Source organism: Pelobates fuscus, chromosome 8, assembly GCF_036172605.1.
Source record: "Pelobates fuscus isolate aPelFus1 chromosome 8, aPelFus1.pri, whole genome shotgun sequence".
Taxonomy (NCBI): domain Eukaryota; kingdom Metazoa; phylum Chordata; class Amphibia; order Anura; family Pelobatidae; genus Pelobates; species Pelobates fuscus.
The window spans coordinates 37536375-37555397 of NC_086324.1; the positions used below are offsets into that span (position 1 = coordinate 37536375).

General features: G+C 38.0%; 1 protein-coding gene across 1 annotated transcript in view; it reads left to right on the top strand.

Moving 5' to 3' along the window:
* Positions 1-19023, top strand: part of XIRP2 (xin actin binding repeat containing 2) — an 85110-nt gene that overhangs the window by 40889 nt on the left and 25198 nt on the right. The window contains exon 3 of the mRNA XM_063429694.1: positions 10383-10514. Within this exon, the coding sequence (XP_063285764.1) occupies positions 10383-10514 (132 nt within the window). The remainder of the gene's footprint in view (positions 1-10382; positions 10515-19023) is intronic.

A 19023-nucleotide genomic window follows, 5' to 3' on the forward strand; every position in this document is an offset into this window, starting at 1 on the left:
GCTATTTTCTCTTCTGTGTGTGATTTGGAAGCTCTTATAACTTGTTTAGCCTCTTTCTGCCTAATCTTATAGGTCATTCTGTCTTCCTCACTCTGGGTTTTTTATAATTACTAAATGCTAACTTTTTGTTTTTTACTATTTTGGCCACATCTGCGGAGTGGCCATAAAAAAATGGAAAATCACCTATAACATGCGTTAACCTTTTTTTTTTTTTTACATGAGACGATGATCCGTTTTCTTATATACATGTCAAAGATCTAGCTAATTCTATCATAATTCAGTTCAGACAAGGCAAAACCAGGGCAAACAATACAAGTGAAGAGGAGACATGGAAATATTGTTTAATTTCTCCTCTTCTCTGTGGGCTTTTTCTATGCTGACTGCCAGGTGCAAATTACAGAGCTTACAACTATGGTTGACAGGAGCTAAGATAGAAGTGCCTAGATGCTGGGTAAAAAGTGTGAATTTCTGAATGTAATATTATTTTTTCACACCTTTACTTTTAATAGAACATAATAATCCAATTCCATATGATCATTAAGACTACACTGATCAACCTGTGTACCAGCGTCAGGGTCATGGGTGCCCAAGGCTCATTGATGCACATGGGGAGCGAAAGCCAGCCCATCTTGTCTAATCACACAGAAGAGCTACTGTTGCTCAAATTACTGAAAAAATGAATGTTGGCCATCATAGAAAGGTGTCAGAACAGACAGTACACGACAGTCTGCTGCATATGAGGTCTTTGCGCAATGGTCCTGTAGGTTTAACTATTAATGCCAATAGAGGCACTTATGTTGCACTGACTAAGTAATGTGATACTACAGCTAATAGGACCAGATTCAGCAGGTCAGGTCCCAAATGCTTCTCTATAAGGACCATTGGAATGGACCATCACAGTAGGAAGCCATGCTGCAGAGAAGTGAGCAGTACCGCAGCTTGGTGCTGGAAAAAGGTGAGTAAACCCTATTTTAAATTTAATTTTTATAGCACACATGTGTAGAACCTATGTATAACTAAGTACATGAGCACTATAGTGTTAGGAATATAGATTTGTAATTCTAATGCTATAGTGTTCCTTTAAAATAAACTTGTCACAGACTTCATTGTCCCACCTTCGGTCGTCCTTCACTCATCCCGCAGTTGTTTCTGATTTGCCCTGCTTCAGGATGCTTCCCCAGGCATGACAAGTCTCCTCCTCGATGTTCTCAGTCACTTTATTTCTATATTCCTTAGCCTGCTCTAGAACCATTGGTTAGGGAGTTACCAAAGCAACCGCAGCGCATGTTACCACAACGTATAGATGGAATTTGATGCTCTTGAAAAAGAACAAAAATACTGTTGTTCATAACAGGTTCCCTGTAAGGAGATTTTACAGCTATAGATCTGTCTTGGATTTGCTACAGAATGTTAGCATCATTTTTAAATCTAATTTTAATTCTCTAGCAGTACCGTTTGCTTTTTTCTTTCTTTCAGTACACACTAAATCCATTAGGAGTAGCCTAATCAACATAGAAATGAGGTAGACAGGCAATGACTCACTCTGTTAAACCAATTATGATTAGTGCAAGAAGAGGTATGCTGTGCAATTGGCAACTTTATGTACAGTAGATAATAAAATCACATGAATAAAAGTAATTTCCCTCCCTTTAATGATCAGCTGAAATGTAAATAAATAGGATTTCTTTTCTGGGCAGGTTCAAAACCGATGGAATGTTCTAATAAATCTGGTTTAGAATTCATCCTGAATCTCAAACATGCAGTGTTATTATCCAGCACTTATAGGTGTCCAGACTCTCCAGTCTGTTACGCGGTATAAAAGCATACTGCGCTTCCGTTAATTAGTTATAGTTAATTAGCAATATATTATCAAGCAGTAATTACACTATGATTCTTTCAGTACAGTATAATGCCGCAGATTAATTTAGCTATTTGTGTCATGGTCAAAATTCATAAACCTTTTACAGCTTATGCAAGATATATAAAGGGAGCTTTATCAAAATATTCCTAATGAATGATAAAGTACTAAAATGAGGCAGTCACCTAGGAAGCCATCACCAGGAACATTCCGCTGTTTACTCCTCCACTTTGTTAGGACAGAGTACTTTCATACCTTTCACCCAGTGCATTTAAAAAAAAAAGAAAATATGATAGATGTGATAGATGAAGAGAATGTTGTAGAATTATATAAAATGCAAAGAGAATGCAAAACATACTTGTGATGATGGGTGGCTTTTTTGATTCAATTTCGAGAATTCACACTTTGATGTTTTATTAATTATTATTTTATGTAGCTTTTTATATTTTACATGCATCTTATTTGTTAATTGTAGAGCTACTGAGTATATATTGCAGAATTGAAAAAATGCAGTAATAACAACAAAGTATTTAACCAGGAAAGATGCAGATTACTCTGGTTACCAAGTACATCCTAAGGATGTTACATTTGCCAATTTTACTATTACCCAATTTAACAGTACCCATTTCATCTACCTCAGAAGGGTGTAGGAGTGAGTCAACCCTGCTAGGATTTGAACCTGCAACCCCCAAGGCTTGAACAGATTCTCCTGATGATGCATTAGCCCACTGAGCTATCTCACTGACAGTAGATGTGATAAATGTAAACATATTGAGACCGTTCTCTGCTTACAAGCGCTTAGATTTTCAATCTATTATTGCTAATCTAATTTTAGTTATGGGCTGCAATTTCTAAACGATTACCTTATGCAAAATATAGATTTCAAAACAACACTTTTAGCATTAACGCCCACAGACACATATGTGACTTTTAGCCAGATGCTCATTTTCTGTTATATGTAAGGTTGATTAAATGGCTAGAGAGAAAATGAGACAATTATTGCAAATAAAGGATCTATAATCATGATGTAGACACTGTTTCTTGTTTTCAACCCAATTTGAGTTTTTAGCCAAAAGGCGTTTCATGGTGAGCTCCTTTGTATATGACTCCTGTTTTTTTTTTTTTTTTTGCTCATGCAAATCCTTAGACAATGCTCAGACACAGAGCTTAAAATACAACTGCTCTCTTTTTTCACTTTTCATTATTAAAATTAGTTCATTATAAAAATTTAATAATATTCTTTAAATGATGTATTTCATTTTTGGGCTGAGAAGTCATTTTGGGTCAGACCCTACTTTTGTAGTGTGTGGCTGCTGAACTTCCCAAAAACCAGAGTCTCTTCTTTTCTGGTGATACGATTGGTGTGAACAATAGGGTCAGAAAGCAGCGCCTGTGATGGTATTCCCACGCTAATTTTCGGGAGCTTATATTCAGCTCCAGATATATGCGCCTGGATGGTATAATCCCTGTCTATGGATGTGTTGATGATCCTTGGGATGAAACAAGGCTTTTTAGAGGTAGTTAGGCTTTTCTTCCAATAACAGTAGGTTGGTCATTTGAATAATTTGTAGCATATAGAAAAAGGAGATAAAAAAAAACACAGAATAGACTCTACTTTTATCTGACCAACAGCTCCTCAACCTGGCTTGGCCGTTGCTGCAGTTGTACACAGAACAATTACAGCAGCAGCAAGTTATGTTGAGCAGTAAGTGGTCAGATAACAGTAGAGTCTGACCAAACATGGCAGCTTAGCCAGATAAAAAAGTGAACTTTTTTCAAACAAATCAATACACGATGTTGAAAAATATAATTACATTTCATTAAATGTAAAAAAACTTTTAAAAACAAGAAGTGAACATGTTATGACAGTTGTCCTTTAATTAGTGTTTAACTAGAGTGAGACATGCAACTTAACAGATATCAAATACCACTTCCTAAGTGTTTAATCATTTGGAACCTTGGGTTTACTTCTAAGACTTGCAAGCCTGCTCCATAACTATACTAACAGTAGTGACAGGATATGGTGCTCTCTGGTGTGCATTCCTCCTAATTTGTTTGGGATAAGCCTTCCCAAGATCCTTTGCCTGACTGCGGCCACTAGCAGAAGACGATCAAAGTAGTGGAAGATCATTCAGTAGTGAAGGACACCACTCCATCAACAATATCTGAAGTTAAATCCAACATTGATCACTCGGTGTACTTACATACATACTTATTAGGCTGTGGAAGACTTTACAGGATTTTAATTGTGGTCAATTGTGATGAACCAAAAACCAATCTGCAAAATTCATGCTAAAGTTGTCAAGGATAAATGTTTTAATTCAATTACTGTGGCATTCAATTTGCTTCTTGGTTTTACATTTCCCATAATTCTCTCTTCAGTGAATAAAACCATTGGTGTTTGTTAGGAAGGCTATTGGGTCTAAAAAACAAACAAACAAAAAAACCACTAAACCCTCTGTTTGTAGTGTTTATAGTGAATACTATTCCAGCATACTTTTCTACTCTACCCTTAGCTTTTGTGTCATTGTAATCCACTCCCTCTAGCATGTAAGTTAATTTGAGCAGGGCCCTGTTCCTGTGAGTCCAACTCGTTTGATTACAAAAAAATGTCTGTTAGTCCACCCATTGTAAAGCGCTGTGGAATTTGTTGGCGCTTTATAAATAATAATAATAATTTATGACCCAGTAATTTGTAATGAATTGAACACTGATTTGCAATATTAAGGCTAAGGTAGCGGAGTTGGCATAATCAGGCTATTTAGACTCAATTTTACAATTTCAAAATTCAGCTCACTATAATTAACTATATAGTGAATATACCCAAGAGCATATTTTAAGTGTTTGTTCTGATTTTTTTTTTTTTGAGTTAATCTATACCTGATAGTGTTAAAACTAGCAGAGTTTAAAAGTCATTCCATCTAAACCCATCTTTTTCTTACGCAATGGTCAATGGCTGTACTTTAAAATGCTATTATTTGAGATGATAAAATATGTCAGAGACCCATACGTCAGTCTTTTTTCATGAGAAATGTGAAAACTGTGAAGCTGTAGGCTTTTTATTCATTACCTCCCACTCTGTTTTATGAACACACAGCTTTCTTTAAGAAGCACACCAAATTGGATCAAAATGCTATGAAGAAAATGTAGATGGCTTGTCAGTGTGATATGGTGATAGGTGATGCATATGAACCGTCAAAACTAATATGTTAAGACTGTCAATCTTGCTGCCTCTTCCTTCCTGCCCGACAGGCTGTCTTTCCATAAGTAATCACATGGTCACGCCATTAGCATGGGTAAAAAAATATGTAAAATGTTTTTTTGTTGATCAGCATTTTTTTCCTGCAGTTTTCTGCAGTTTGAACTTTTAAAAACAACCTGTCAAAAATAAACTATATTCACTTAAAAATGATCAAATGCATGCATTATTATTTTATATGAAAACTGCCATGCAGTAAAAGATTGTGTCATACTTAAAGGGACACTCTCATCACCATAATCACTTCAGCTTATTATAGAGTTAATGGTGCAATTAGTATTTGCGTCCTATCTTTATGTCAAAATGCTTTGTGTTGTTTGGGGAGTTAGGGGCAGCTTACTCCACGTCTTGCAGCTCCGTCATTGCCGTCCAAGGGTTTGTTTCCGATGTTGCCAGTAAATATCTGCCATAAACTGTTTTAATTAAAAACAGCTGGTAGATATTGGCAGACAAAAAGTACTGAAAGGTTTCCAATATTTTTAGTGGCCTTTGTGTTTAGTGGCTTACCGTTATTAACATCTGCCACAACCATAACAATCATCACATCTTTATTGTGAAAATGTTATTTTTAAAAGTTCATGCAACAATAACTTAACATAGTAACAACAACCCAGAACAAAATTAACCCATTCAGTTCTGCAGTGGAGAGCAGCACAATAAAGGATGAGCCACCTCTTCCCCCTCCCCCCCAGAAACCAGTAATACCAGGTGGGTCCCAGTAAGTTTCCTCTATCCCATCTTTTACTTAATTGCCAGTGGGGTATAGGTTAATAATGGGATCCTTGGGCAATTAATATATGATGCCCTTGCAATGGTACCCTGGAGATGCCTAGCCTCTTCAAACCATAGAATCTTCTAAATATGTCACTTCCTTCCCCACTCACACTAATAATAGTGAGCGAGCCCGAATAAATGTAAAAATCTTACCATTTGAAGTCCTCTTTGTTCAGTCTTATATGTTTGGCCCAAAGAATGATAATCAAAAGGCCATAATGTGGATAAGTACAAGATAATACATCTTAGACGTAAAAACCCAAGGGCAGAGTATAGAATATTTGATAGAGTCCTAACCTCAACATCTGAGGAAAGGGACTTATGGGTAATTATTTCTGATGATTTAAAGGTAGGCAGACAATGTAATAGAGCAGCAGGAAATGCTAGCATATATCTTGGTTGTATAGGGAGAGGTATTAGCAGTAGAAAGAGGGAAGTGCTCATGCCATTGTACAGAACACTGGTGAGACCTCACTTGGAGTATTGTACGCAGTACTGGAGACCGTATCTCCAGAAGGATATTGTTACTTTAGAGCTCCACACACTGATCAACCAAGGCCTGAAAATCCCTTATATGTGCCCCCAAACATTGAAAGTTAGTCAAAACAATAAGATTGGTAGGGTTAAAACAATTTTAGAGCTCTGACTGGCAAGTAATGCCTCCTGTGTTTAAGGGCATCATAGGGACATCTCTATTAGTATTATTATTATTATTATTATTAATGGTATTTATATAGCGCCAACTAATTCCGCAGTGCTTTACAACATTATGTATTATTATCCTTTACCATTCTGCTAAAGGAGTGAAAAGTGATAAGGGGACACTAATCTAGTCTCTATCTGTTATTATTACGTCCAGGGGAATCCCATGCTTTAAAAAAAAAAAAATGTATTGTATTAATAGGGAGTGAGTTGTAATCATTTCTGTGTGAGTCATTCAGTTTTCCTAACAGGAAGTTTAATGTGATTTCTAGGTGATTTCCAGCAGGCAGAGATAGCTTTTAAACTCAGAGTGGAAGCGGCTGCTGGTAAAACTAAGCAGCAAGGGACCGTAAACAATAATTGGAATGAACAATAAGGAACTAGTGAAACATCTTATTATTTCAACACCAGCAAGGAGGCAAGATAGTGTGTCCCTTTAAATGCCTTCTGTTTTTCTCTGAGAAATATTGTTGTTCTTTTTACTGCAATTATTTTCATAAAATTATCTCTATCAAGGTGTGTGCAAAATGTTTGAGGTTTTTCATTGATTCTTAAAAAGAGAAAAAAAAGTTATAATATATGTAACCCTGAAGCATTGCTGTTCAATTAAACCTAGTGAGGTTCTATCACATCAACCTTCCGCTCTATTTCCTTTCACACATAATCCTGATTCCGATTCTGCTCTATCAGGTGTAACATTTTACAGATTTTGCTTTAAGCTTTGAGCTTAAAGGGAAACTATAGTCACCAAAACAACTTCAGCTTATTAAAGCAGTTTTCATTTATAGATTAAGCCTCTGATGTCTCACTACTCAATTATCTGCCATTTAGAACTGAAATCACATTAAACAGACTGTTTAACCCCTTAAGGACACATGACGTGTGTGACACGTCATGATTCCCTTTTATTCCAGAAGTTTGGTCCTTAACCCCTTAAGGACCAAACTTCTGGAATAAAAGGGAATCGTGACATGTCATACACGTCATGTGTCCTTAAGGGGTTAAGGGGTTAATAAATAAAGTGTTAACATTAGATCTCACATTGCAGGAACTGTTTAGGAAGACTGTGCAAGTCACATGCAGGGAGGTGTGACTAGGGTAGCATAAACAAAGTGATTTAACTTCTAAATGGCAGAGAGTTGAGCAGTGAGACTACAGGAGAATAATCTATACAGCAAAAGTGTTTTATGTAGTGTGACGAGACCAATCTCACCACATTGCATTGGAGGAGCCTTGTTGCCCGCTTGTTGCCTCTGGACTATGGCCCCATGTTTAAAAGTCTTCCTTTCGCCTGCAGAAAAGGCTGGTTCGTGCCTTTCTACCGACCTAGAGCACGAATGACTGGACCACCTGGGAGTTGGAGTGTGTCGGCAATTTACCTCCCAGAAGCTGCGGTTAACCGCAGCTTAATTGACGAATACTGGGTTGCCTTTGTTCATTTGCCGAACACGTGGCAGCGGCCATTTTAAAGTCCCGAGCGGCCAGCGGTGTTCAGCGCCCAAACTATGGAACTGGAAACGGACACTTATTTGCGCGAAAACCGCTGAGCCGTCAGCCTCCTTGCTTTTACGGTCGGTCATTTAACCGGATGCCTGTTCATTAGGTAGTTTAAACCTTATGATCAGCATTTCCCCAGATAGCCATCCCGTGGAGTCTATTCGTATGGAGAACAGACTTTGTGAACACTTTAACTCCACGGCAATTGGACTGTGTGCATAGGATCTGAGCGCTATTCGGTACTTTTGTGCGCTCAGATTCCAGCTATCTGGGGTTGGGTTACATGGATATATTTTATGTGACAAATGTAATATTATGTATTTTATTGTATTTTATTGTTTTACTGTAACCATGTGGTTAATGGAGTTTTGCCTCTGTCCTTGGAGATAATTGGATTACTTCCCAATTATCTCCGGGATAGAGGGGAGGGATTGTAATGTACTGTGGGAGTGTTTTAACCCTGTATGCCTGTGATTGGTTATTTTACAATTTGTGTCCCAGTCTTCCATCTGGTCCCCTAGGGGAGTGTCCACTAGGTGGAAGACCTGCATAAATACTGGGCAGGTAGCCCACAAGAAACAGACCACTGCTTGACCCTCAACACGGAGCTCTGTCTCGTCTTTGGGGGGATTTACTGTATGCTGTTAGAGACTGATTGCTAGGAGTGTAAGCAGCTTGGATGCTTTTCCTGTTCGTCTGCTAGCAGCTATTCGTGAGGTTCCAGTTCGGGAGTTTGGAGTGCTATTTTGTATGCAGTTCGGGAGTTTGGAGCATTCTCTTGTATTCAGTTCGGGAGTTTGGTGTTCTGCAGTAGCTGTGCCTGTATTTCTGGAAGGGGGAGATCTTATGGCGGTTTAACACTTTTATGCTCGGGGTGCCGTTACATGTAGCCTTTGATTATAGGTAGAGTAAATTCCAAGGGATGTTATACTCTCCCTTTGTTCTGTTCCTTAGTTAAGACATTGCATAGTGTAACGGACCGTTTCAGCATAAAAGGGTAAAAATACGTTTAGGCGATAATCCCCTTTTTTCAGACAGGCACAGCTACTGTAAAAGCACCAAAACTCACGAATTGGATATAGGTGAATGCATCAAACTCCCGAACTGCATACAAGGGAATAAGGTAGCACTCCAAACTGGAACCTCACGAATAGCTGCTAGCAGACGAACAGGAAAAGCATACATCAGCTTACACTCCTAGCAATCAATCTCCAACAGCATACAGTGAATCCCCCCAAGAACGAGACAAGGCTCCGTGTTGAGGGTCAAGCAGTGGTCTGTTTATTGAGGGCTACCTGCCCCAGTATTTATGCAGGTCTCCCACGTGGTGGACACTCCCCTAGGGGACCAAATGGAAGACTGTAACACAGACAGACATATATCACATTTCAGACTCACAGAAGCAAAACATCCCCACAATGCATCCTGGCTTCCTCCCTTCTGCCCTGGAGATAATTGGAGAAGTAATCCAATTATCTCCCAAGGACAAAGGCAAAACTCCATTACACATGTGGGGACCTAAATACAGTATTATGCTTTAAAATATATAAAGTCACTTTTATTATATTACACACTGACATGTTACATATCCCCAGATAGCTCAGGTCTGGGTGCATATTATTAGGTGAATGGCACCCAGACCACACGAATACAGTTTAATCGCCATGGAGCCAAAGTCTTTAATCACACGAATAGGCTCCATGGCATAGCTATCTGGGTTACCACAGTTCACATAAAAATAACTACCGTATGAACGGCTGTTCGGCTACATCCCCACGAATAGGAACCAGGAGACGGACGGCTCAGCGGTGTTCGTGCAAATAAGTGTCCGTTTATAGTTCCATAGTTTAGGTGCCGAATACCACTGCCCGTACGGGATTTGTAAAATGGCCGCCGCCACGTGTTCGGTCGACGAACAAAGACCACCCTGCCTTCGTCAATTAAGCTGCGGTTAACCGCAGCTTCAGGGTGGTCAATTGGCGGCACACTCCAGCTCCCAGGTGGTCGTGCAGTCGGTAGTTTGTTCGGTAGATAAAGTCTACCGAACACCCCGGCAGAAAAGGCACGAATCAGCCTTTCTGCAGGGAAAATAAGTATTTTAAAGGCTGGTCCATAGTCCAAAGGCAGCTGGCAGGCAACCAGGCTCCTCCAATGCAAAGTGGCGAGATTGGTTTTGTCACACATAGTATAGTATAATTTAAATTATCAAAGTATTACTATGTTAATATTGTGTAAAATTAAATAAATTAAATATCATATGACATTTTATATATTTGATTTATTTTTTTCAAGGTCCTGAAAGAGTCGGAAATGTGTTCGGTGCCTGGTGGATTGGCGAATATGAAGAAACAGTTTGAAACGTCTGATGTAGCGTCTTCACAAAGCACCTTGACTCAATATCAGTATCAGCACAAAGCCGTGAAGGTGAGGCAATTATATCAGTTGAAACTTTTGAGGGCTTGGGTTCTTCATATAAAGGTGACATTGAATGCTTGAAGAGGCCATCAAACCTCAAGCCTTGAGTCTACGCAGCACAATAAATTCTAAAATATGAGATTTTTTTTTAAGTTGAGGCTAGTCAGGTAAAATGACAAAGGTACTTATTATACCACCTGTATTCAGACTTAAAACCTGGGCTGTCACTGCTTTTTGACAGCTACAGTTTGAGTTCTCTGTGCTAGAACCACATTTCAATCACACATTTATTAATGCATTGGAATTATATTGTGTCATTCCTTTATTATATATTATGTTTTTTGTATATTTTATTGTGCAGTTACTACAGTTTATTTGTAAACTGCTAACGAATTTCTGAGAGCTAAGTAAAAGTAAACGTTATTACGAACTCAACCCGAGTCAGTTGTCACTTCTTCGGCTCTACTTTGATACATCTATGACCTGTATTATTACTTTACTTCTAGCAAGATTTATCTAATTATTTCTTTTAACACGTTTTAAGAAAATAATTACCCATGTAAAAATAGATTTTTGTTTCAAATTTCATTAGGATTAATATCAGCATAGTAAAACCTATGCTTAAAAGGCCATCTTCTGTTGATTAAGATAATGATTCAGTTTCATTGTTGCAGAATAATAAAAATTTTTGTAAAACATGTATCTTGGTTTTGGACGCTTCCATTATGTATGTGCTCAGCTTGCTGTCAGCAAACCTTGTATCCCTTTGTGGTCAGTTGGTGTATTAGGAAGTAAGTGAAGAATGTGCTGATGTGAACGAAACCTGAGTTTCCACTATTCACAAGACCACCTAGGTCTGTGTGTGCTCAGTGTGTGGTCACAAACAATCTTTATTTAACTTTATTTTACAATCTTTTTACTTTATTTTACAATCTTTAATTTTTATTGAGCATGTACCATGTCTGCAAAAGCACAGCCTATGTGCTCTGCGAGGATATTTCATTAACAGTGGTGAAATAAGTAATCTTCCTTGTCAACTTGCACATGAGTTCTGGGTTAACACTCAGAATAAGAGATTATTTGGGTTCCCCTATAGAGTATGCATAACAAAAACATAGATCATCAACAGCCATACAACTACCACAATGTTTGGCCAGCTGAGGATTTAGATTTTTTCCATACTTGCATGGTTGCAGCTGCGTGGACTGTCTGTTTGTTTTGAATGTGTTTTTGTATGGAGTATAAATGGTTGAAAGCAGGATTGCATCCGTGTGCAGTAGTGCTGGAGTTTCAATGGTGTGTATGTGTGTGTACTACTGGCTTTTGTATGAAGAGGTGTATATATTTGTTATTTTAATGTTTGATTGCAGAGGTGTATTTGTGTGTAGTGCTAGTGTTCGAATGTAGGGGTATATTCACAAATACACATACACTGTCATACTTCTAGATGCACACATATCTGCCATACAGATACACACACATACAGATACACATACACACATCTGACATGCATATACACACACAGATATGCACACATGCACTTATATAGCCACACAGATATACACACATTCAGATACACATACTCTTTCTGTTTTATAGGTTAAGCCCTTCCATTCTAAGGTCCGGTAATACGTCAAACTTTGTTTCTTCTGTTGGGCTTTCATTTACCTGCGTATTTGGGTATACATATCATGACACCCAGCCCTTATGAGTGTCTCTTTTTCCTCTTCCCAAGTCCCTCTGAGTGTTTGTGTCCCTTTCCCAAGCCTTCTGAGTGTTTCTTTGTCCCCTTCTCCAGACTCCGAGAGTCACTTCTTTCCCTTCCCAGTCCCCGAGTGTCTCTTTGGCTCATTCTCTAGCTACACTGAGTGTCTCTGTGTTCTCTTTCCTAGCCCCTCTGTGTGTTTGTGTCAACCTTTCCCAGGCCCTTTTGTGTCTCTCCCCCCACGATATGTGCCTGTTTACTTCATGCTATGCAACCTGGCCACGAAGTCCACAGTAGAGGATCTTCTGTATCCTCTACCCGGTCTGAAAGGAAGTTGTTCACTGCTTTAAGTGGTGACCACTTCTGTACTGTGATCCGATCGGCCACACTACATGAAGTGACTGGTAAGAGGGGGAGTGCAGGACACGCTTCTCCTGCCAGTCGGTGTTGTCACGAACATTTGCATTCCCCAAGCCAGTCCACCCCAAAACGCCTGCCTGCACAGGCTTATTACTGGCCCTGAGTACACTGATAGAAGCCATTTTCTGCTAGTTGATTCACAGATCAAGTCAGCAAAGGTCATCAATAGAAGGAAAAACTGACGGATCTATGTTTATATATCATGTGTTAATTAAATATACCGTATGTACTCGAGTATAAGTCGAGTTTTTCAGCACAAATTTTGTGCTGAAAAACCCCAACTCGACTTATACTCGAGTCAATGTCTGTATTATGGCAATCTACATTGCCATAATACAGACAATGGGGCTGTGTGCGTTTACTTACCTCTCCTGCAGCTCCTGTCAGCTCCCTCCTCCTCCGCGCCGGTCCGGTCAGCTCCCCTGTCAGCTCACAGTGTAAGTCTTGCGAGAGCCGCGGGGTCATAGTGCGGCTCTCGCGAGACTTACACTGGGAGCTGACAAGGGAGCTGACCGGACCGGCGCGGAGGAGAATGGAGCTGACAGGAGCTGCAGGAGAGGTAAGTAAGAGCTTCCTGCCAGCACCCCTCCACTGAACTGCCAATGCCACTGGACCACCAGGGAGTGAGAGCCCCCCTCCCTGCCATGTATCAAGCAGGGAGGAGGACGAAAATAATAATAATAATAATAATAATAATAATAAAATACTAACAAAACATTATAATAATAATAAAAAATATTACTAATAAAACAAATAAAACATTTATATTAAAATAATAATATAAAAAATAATAATAAAAATGCCCACCCCCCACCAAGGCTCTGCATCACACTCTGCATCACACACACACACTGCACTAATACACACACACACTGCACTCATACACACACACACACTGCACTCATACACACACACACACACACACTGCACTCATACACAAACTGCACTCATACACACACACTGCACTCATACACACACTGCACTCATACACACACACTGCACTCATACACACTGCATTCACACACACACACACACTGCACTCATACACACACACACTGCACTCATATACACACACTGCACTCATACACACACACTGCACTCATACACACACTGCACTCATACACACACACACTGCACTCATACACACACATACACACTGCACTCACACACACACTGCACTCACACACACACTGTACTCATACACACACTGCACTCACACACACTGCATTCATACACACACTGCACTCATACACACACTGCACTCATACACACACACTGCACTCATACACACACACTGCACTTATACACACATTGCATTCATACACACACACACACACTGCATTCATACACACACACTGCACTCATACACACACACTGCATTCATTATATACACACACTGTAAATAAATATTCAATTAATATAATTATTTTAAGATCTAATTTTATTTAGAAATTTACCAGTAGCTGCTGCATTTCCCACCCTAGTCTTATACTCGAGTCAATAAGTTTTCCCAGTTTTTTGGGGTAAAATTAGGGGCCTCGGCTTATATTCGGGTCGGCTTATACTCGAGTATATCCGGTATAACTTGCAAATATATATATATTATTTTTACTGGTCCTCATTTTTTCCCTCTATTGGTCACTTTTCACTTTATTTGTGAATAAAATCACCATTTAGTGACTGTTCCCTAGCCATCAATTATCTTTTTTTCTAGCTCAAAATCTGTGAATTAGACCAATCACCCAGTCGGTCCAAATTTGAATAAATTGCAATTCGTAATGAAATTAATCTTTAAGTCTCCTGCATTCTAATAGCCAGGGAAAGAGCGATAAGGTGGGCTCTGAGTACGCTGTACACCCTGCATTGCAAGTTGCATTATGGCCCTTTAACAGCAATCTTTACGTCATTTCATTGTTTTAGCCAACCCATCCCGTGTTTCAAAATAATGTAATGGTTCTATTTTTAATAAATACAAGTTAATAGTGAAGAGGCCAAATTAAAAGTATGAAAGTGTTGTAGTCAATACCAACCTCATTTCTTTTCACATTTATAAATTCAAAGTTGCGAAGGGCAATTCCGATGTTATGGAACTTGATCATGAGGACACTGACCGAACTGAGGATATGTTCACTCCACTTAGTGCAGTCCCTTCAGAGCCAGCAGCTTTTCATCAGAATTCTTATACAGATCAAATATTACTGTGAAGAACACAGATGCTATATGAAGACACATAATGCAGCTAGCAAATGTTTCAGATAAGAGGTTTGTAGAGCTTATTACTTCATTATCATACATCTCAGTAAATTGTTGCAAGAGATAATGATTTTGGAATATGTGAGCAGGCTTATAATAAAGCTCATCAGGCTATGTATATACAGCACATAATGAAAAATTGTAATTGCACGGTAAAGAGATGCATTTATGAGAAAACTGAATGTAGGAAAGGAAGGATTGTAAAATACTTATGAAACTTTGTAATTGTGACTAAAGATTCTATAAAACTATAAAAAGAAAATATTCAAAGTCAAACATGGGTCAATTATTCCCCAAAGTTTGTCAATCAAGAAGAAAAATGACTGCTACGATTCCGCTCTGCTCTGCTATTCAGAGTGATTGAGATGATTGGTATAATCCAGTTAATTGAGGGCCCCTCCGTAGAAAAGCCTGCCAGATATCTTTGGGCAGCCAATCCCATAATGCTTTGCAAGCCTCTACCTTGCTGAAGAATTTTGGGAGATTTTATACAAAAAATGGTTTAACGTTTCTGCTATAACAGGTAAACAATACGAATCCTCTGTTAGGCAGCTCAGTGGAAGAACATTATGTCTTGATTTATTTACATGATATCAGCAATGCTGCCATTCAAATATGGTTATAATATTGAGTATAAAACTGCAATTTTTCAAGGATATCGGTGTTAAATTTCTACTTTAGATGATAAATTCGTACTTCTGAAAGTTGCACAGTTCGTATCTTCCTAATGAGTCTTTTCACACATTGTTCTGCACACTTAGTAATATTCATTTGACAAAGGCGTTTCTACTTTTATATATTTCTTAACTTGTATTGTCTGCTAAATCTGAGGATTCATTTATTACAAGCGGATGTGTTATGGTACCATAACTATCTTGCATTTATTAGGTTAAGCCAGCCAAGATGGAAAAATATAGTCATGTCGACTTAGTTGGAGTTTATTTTATTTATTTTGACTCATCCATTTATTCTATCCTAAATTTTGAAACTCTGTTTCCAGTTCATATCTTCTTGTTTCGCTGCATGAGCATACTTGTCACTGTACAGCTTAATGATGGCTATGACTAAGTTGATGACAATAAAGGAACACCATGGGCCCTATTTTCATTCTACATTTCCTTTTGTTTTTCCGGAATTGGTCACTTGTCATTTGATGTGTGAATAAAATCAACATTTAGTGTCTGTCCTCTATCCATAAATCATCTTTTTCACATAATGAATACATTTTTTTGGGAACTATGGATGGAACCCTGAAGAACAAAACAAACAAAACTGTTGACCCACTACCTGTTTTTTGTCAGTTGTTTACTGATACATATAGGGTTTTGTAGTTATGGGATTCTTTATAACTGCCAATTGCCCAACATTTGCACAATTTGCTTAATTTTAATGAAACTGAATGCAAATAGTGATATTAGCTGCTCTTTGTTTAATTTTTATCTACAAGCATTTAATTGATCCCAAAGTCTGCAATATTTACAATAGGCAGAAAAGACCATACGCGTAGCTAGTGAGATGTGTTTTAACAGGCAGGAACGAAATGTTGAGAATCCTACTATGAATTGTACATACATTATAATAGCAGCTTGATAACACCGATAACTCTGACAAATTAATGACTGGATTTCAAAACCTCTAACATTAGACAGATAAAAAGCAACAATGCCGCATTCTATTTTGTCTATGTCTCTTATGAGCCAACAGAGTGATGATCTACATATGTAGAGTTCTAAGTTTCGAATTCACAGTGACAAAAATCAGTGACCAGTAAAATATATTGATAATTATTTCACGTTGTGGAGCTTGCTAATGTTAAAAATAAAATATGCTCTAATTTAGAAATACAGCCCCATTATATGTGATATGATTCTTTTTGATTTGTTAACTGATTAACGCATCTTTCTCAAGAAATATACCGTGAGAAATAACATTATCTTTCCACATTATATTAAAGCATTAATAACTTCAACTGTTCCCATCTGAGCCGTTTTACAGGCAACTAAATCATTTCGCTTTGCATATGTCCACGTTGCAGAGAGTTACTTTCATTTTCATGCAAAGTTTGGACGTTTTCTTTATTTTTGTCGGTTCTTCTGTGCCACACAACTTTACTCACATGAAAAAGTATTTTCTTGTATAAAAATTTGACTTTAAAGTTTTAATGCTTTTAACATTCATTAATGCACACCCACTCTTTAACAGCTGTATATGTTCTTAGGTCGATTTAAATCACATATAAGTAATGCCACAATGACGGCTATTAGGACAGCACTTGTGGGTTCTTAATTAAATTAAAAATGTGTTCTACAGCTTTGCCTGTGTTGTATTTGTTTTTAAATACATAAGACTAGCTAATTTCATATCTCAGATACATCGCAATCTCTAACTATAGTCTTTATATATTAATGTCAAACCATGCATTCAAGTGTTTGCTAATAATTTTAGTTTATTTTCTTTATTGCTATACAAAGAAAAAAATGTGTATAGAGATATTAAGATTTTTGAAAAAAGAGTAGATATGAAAATTCAAATCTCTGAGATTAAAATCCTTGTCCCAAACAGCTTAAAATGGTTTTCAAATCAATGCTTCCCTGATTTCTGCGAAAAAAAACTAATTGATTTTTCCTCATATATTACTGTTTAGAACACACATTCGCCCAACCTCTAATTCAAAGCAATGTTTTCAAGTACTCTGTTCTAAAGATTGTCTCTGACCTGAAAATTTGGTTTTGTGAACCCTGACATTTAGCAGTAAGAATAAATCCCATAATAGTATTGGAAAAAAATGTCTGACCTGATATTAAACCATCAAGACACAGTGCATCACAAAACTCAAGAGATTATAATTTTTTTTAAAAAAAAAAAGACGATTCTTAAAACAAGTGGGCACGATTTGAGGTTGGAGTTTGGTAGACTGAGTGGTACCATATGAACATAAGAATTAACAGAAAGAACTGTAAAACCAAGGCATACAAATGTAGGCATCTAGACCTCTAATTAATTTCAGTGACTAACAGTTTTCCTCAGATTTAGTTGACTGAGATTTTGGAGATTTAGTCGACTAAAATTAGACTAAAACTAAAACAATTCAGATTACTAAAATACGACTAAAACTAAAATGGTTTTCGGGTCAAAAGACTGTGACTAAAACTAAATTGAAATTTGCTGCCAAAATTAACACTGGCGGGTAAGACACATGCGGGAGGGAGGACAGGAAATGAGACACATGGGGGGGTTGAGCGAATGAGACATATCAGAGGGCTGTGGGAATTGAGACACATGGGGTACTGGGGAAATGAGATGCATGGAGGGACTGAGGGTGGACAAAGTGACATAGAGGGGTTGGAGGAGAAAGAGACAAGGTGCTGGGGGAAGAAAGACATAAATGAGGCTGTGGGGAGAAAGAGACACACAGAGGGGCTGGGAGGGTGGCAGAGAGCCAAATAGGGGCTGGGGAAGGAGAAAAAGAGACAGACCAAGGCTTTTGTGTGTCCCTTGCCCAGAGGGGCTGTGCAAATAATAAAATATGCGTGAGATTTCAATGCTGTAACAGTCGATAGGCCAGATGAACTTTTACTGCCATCACAATCTTTATTGATGTGAAATCGACAAAACACAAGATATAATGCAATTCAAGTATAGTAGTAGATCAGTATAATAATGCTTCTGTTTCATTACATGATTATGATCAAATCCAGAGCACAGAACACAAGTTATCTTACTGCTGTGAGATTATCTTTTTGATTGTCCAGATGTTGTATCAGGAAATGAATATTAACCTACATTTTTCTTATTATTCATCTTGGTTGCCATGTTTTCCAAAACAAACCAGATGTTCATATAAAATTATAAGCTTTACATTCTTTAAGAAGCTATACCTAAATTTTATTCCAATTAAAATTAGAAACTTCCAGACAGACATATACGATGTCTGTCTGGAAAGTATCCAGTAATGTAATATGAAAAATAGAGACACACACAAGAAGATACAAGAAACATTGTACATAGGACAATGACGCCTCAGTCCCCTTCAAAGCAAGCACCTTGGGACACGGTTCTCCCAGCGACTCTTCCACTGGGCAAAACACTATGCTAAATCGCTATCTACTGCTTCATCGTATTTACTTGAATTTCATCGAC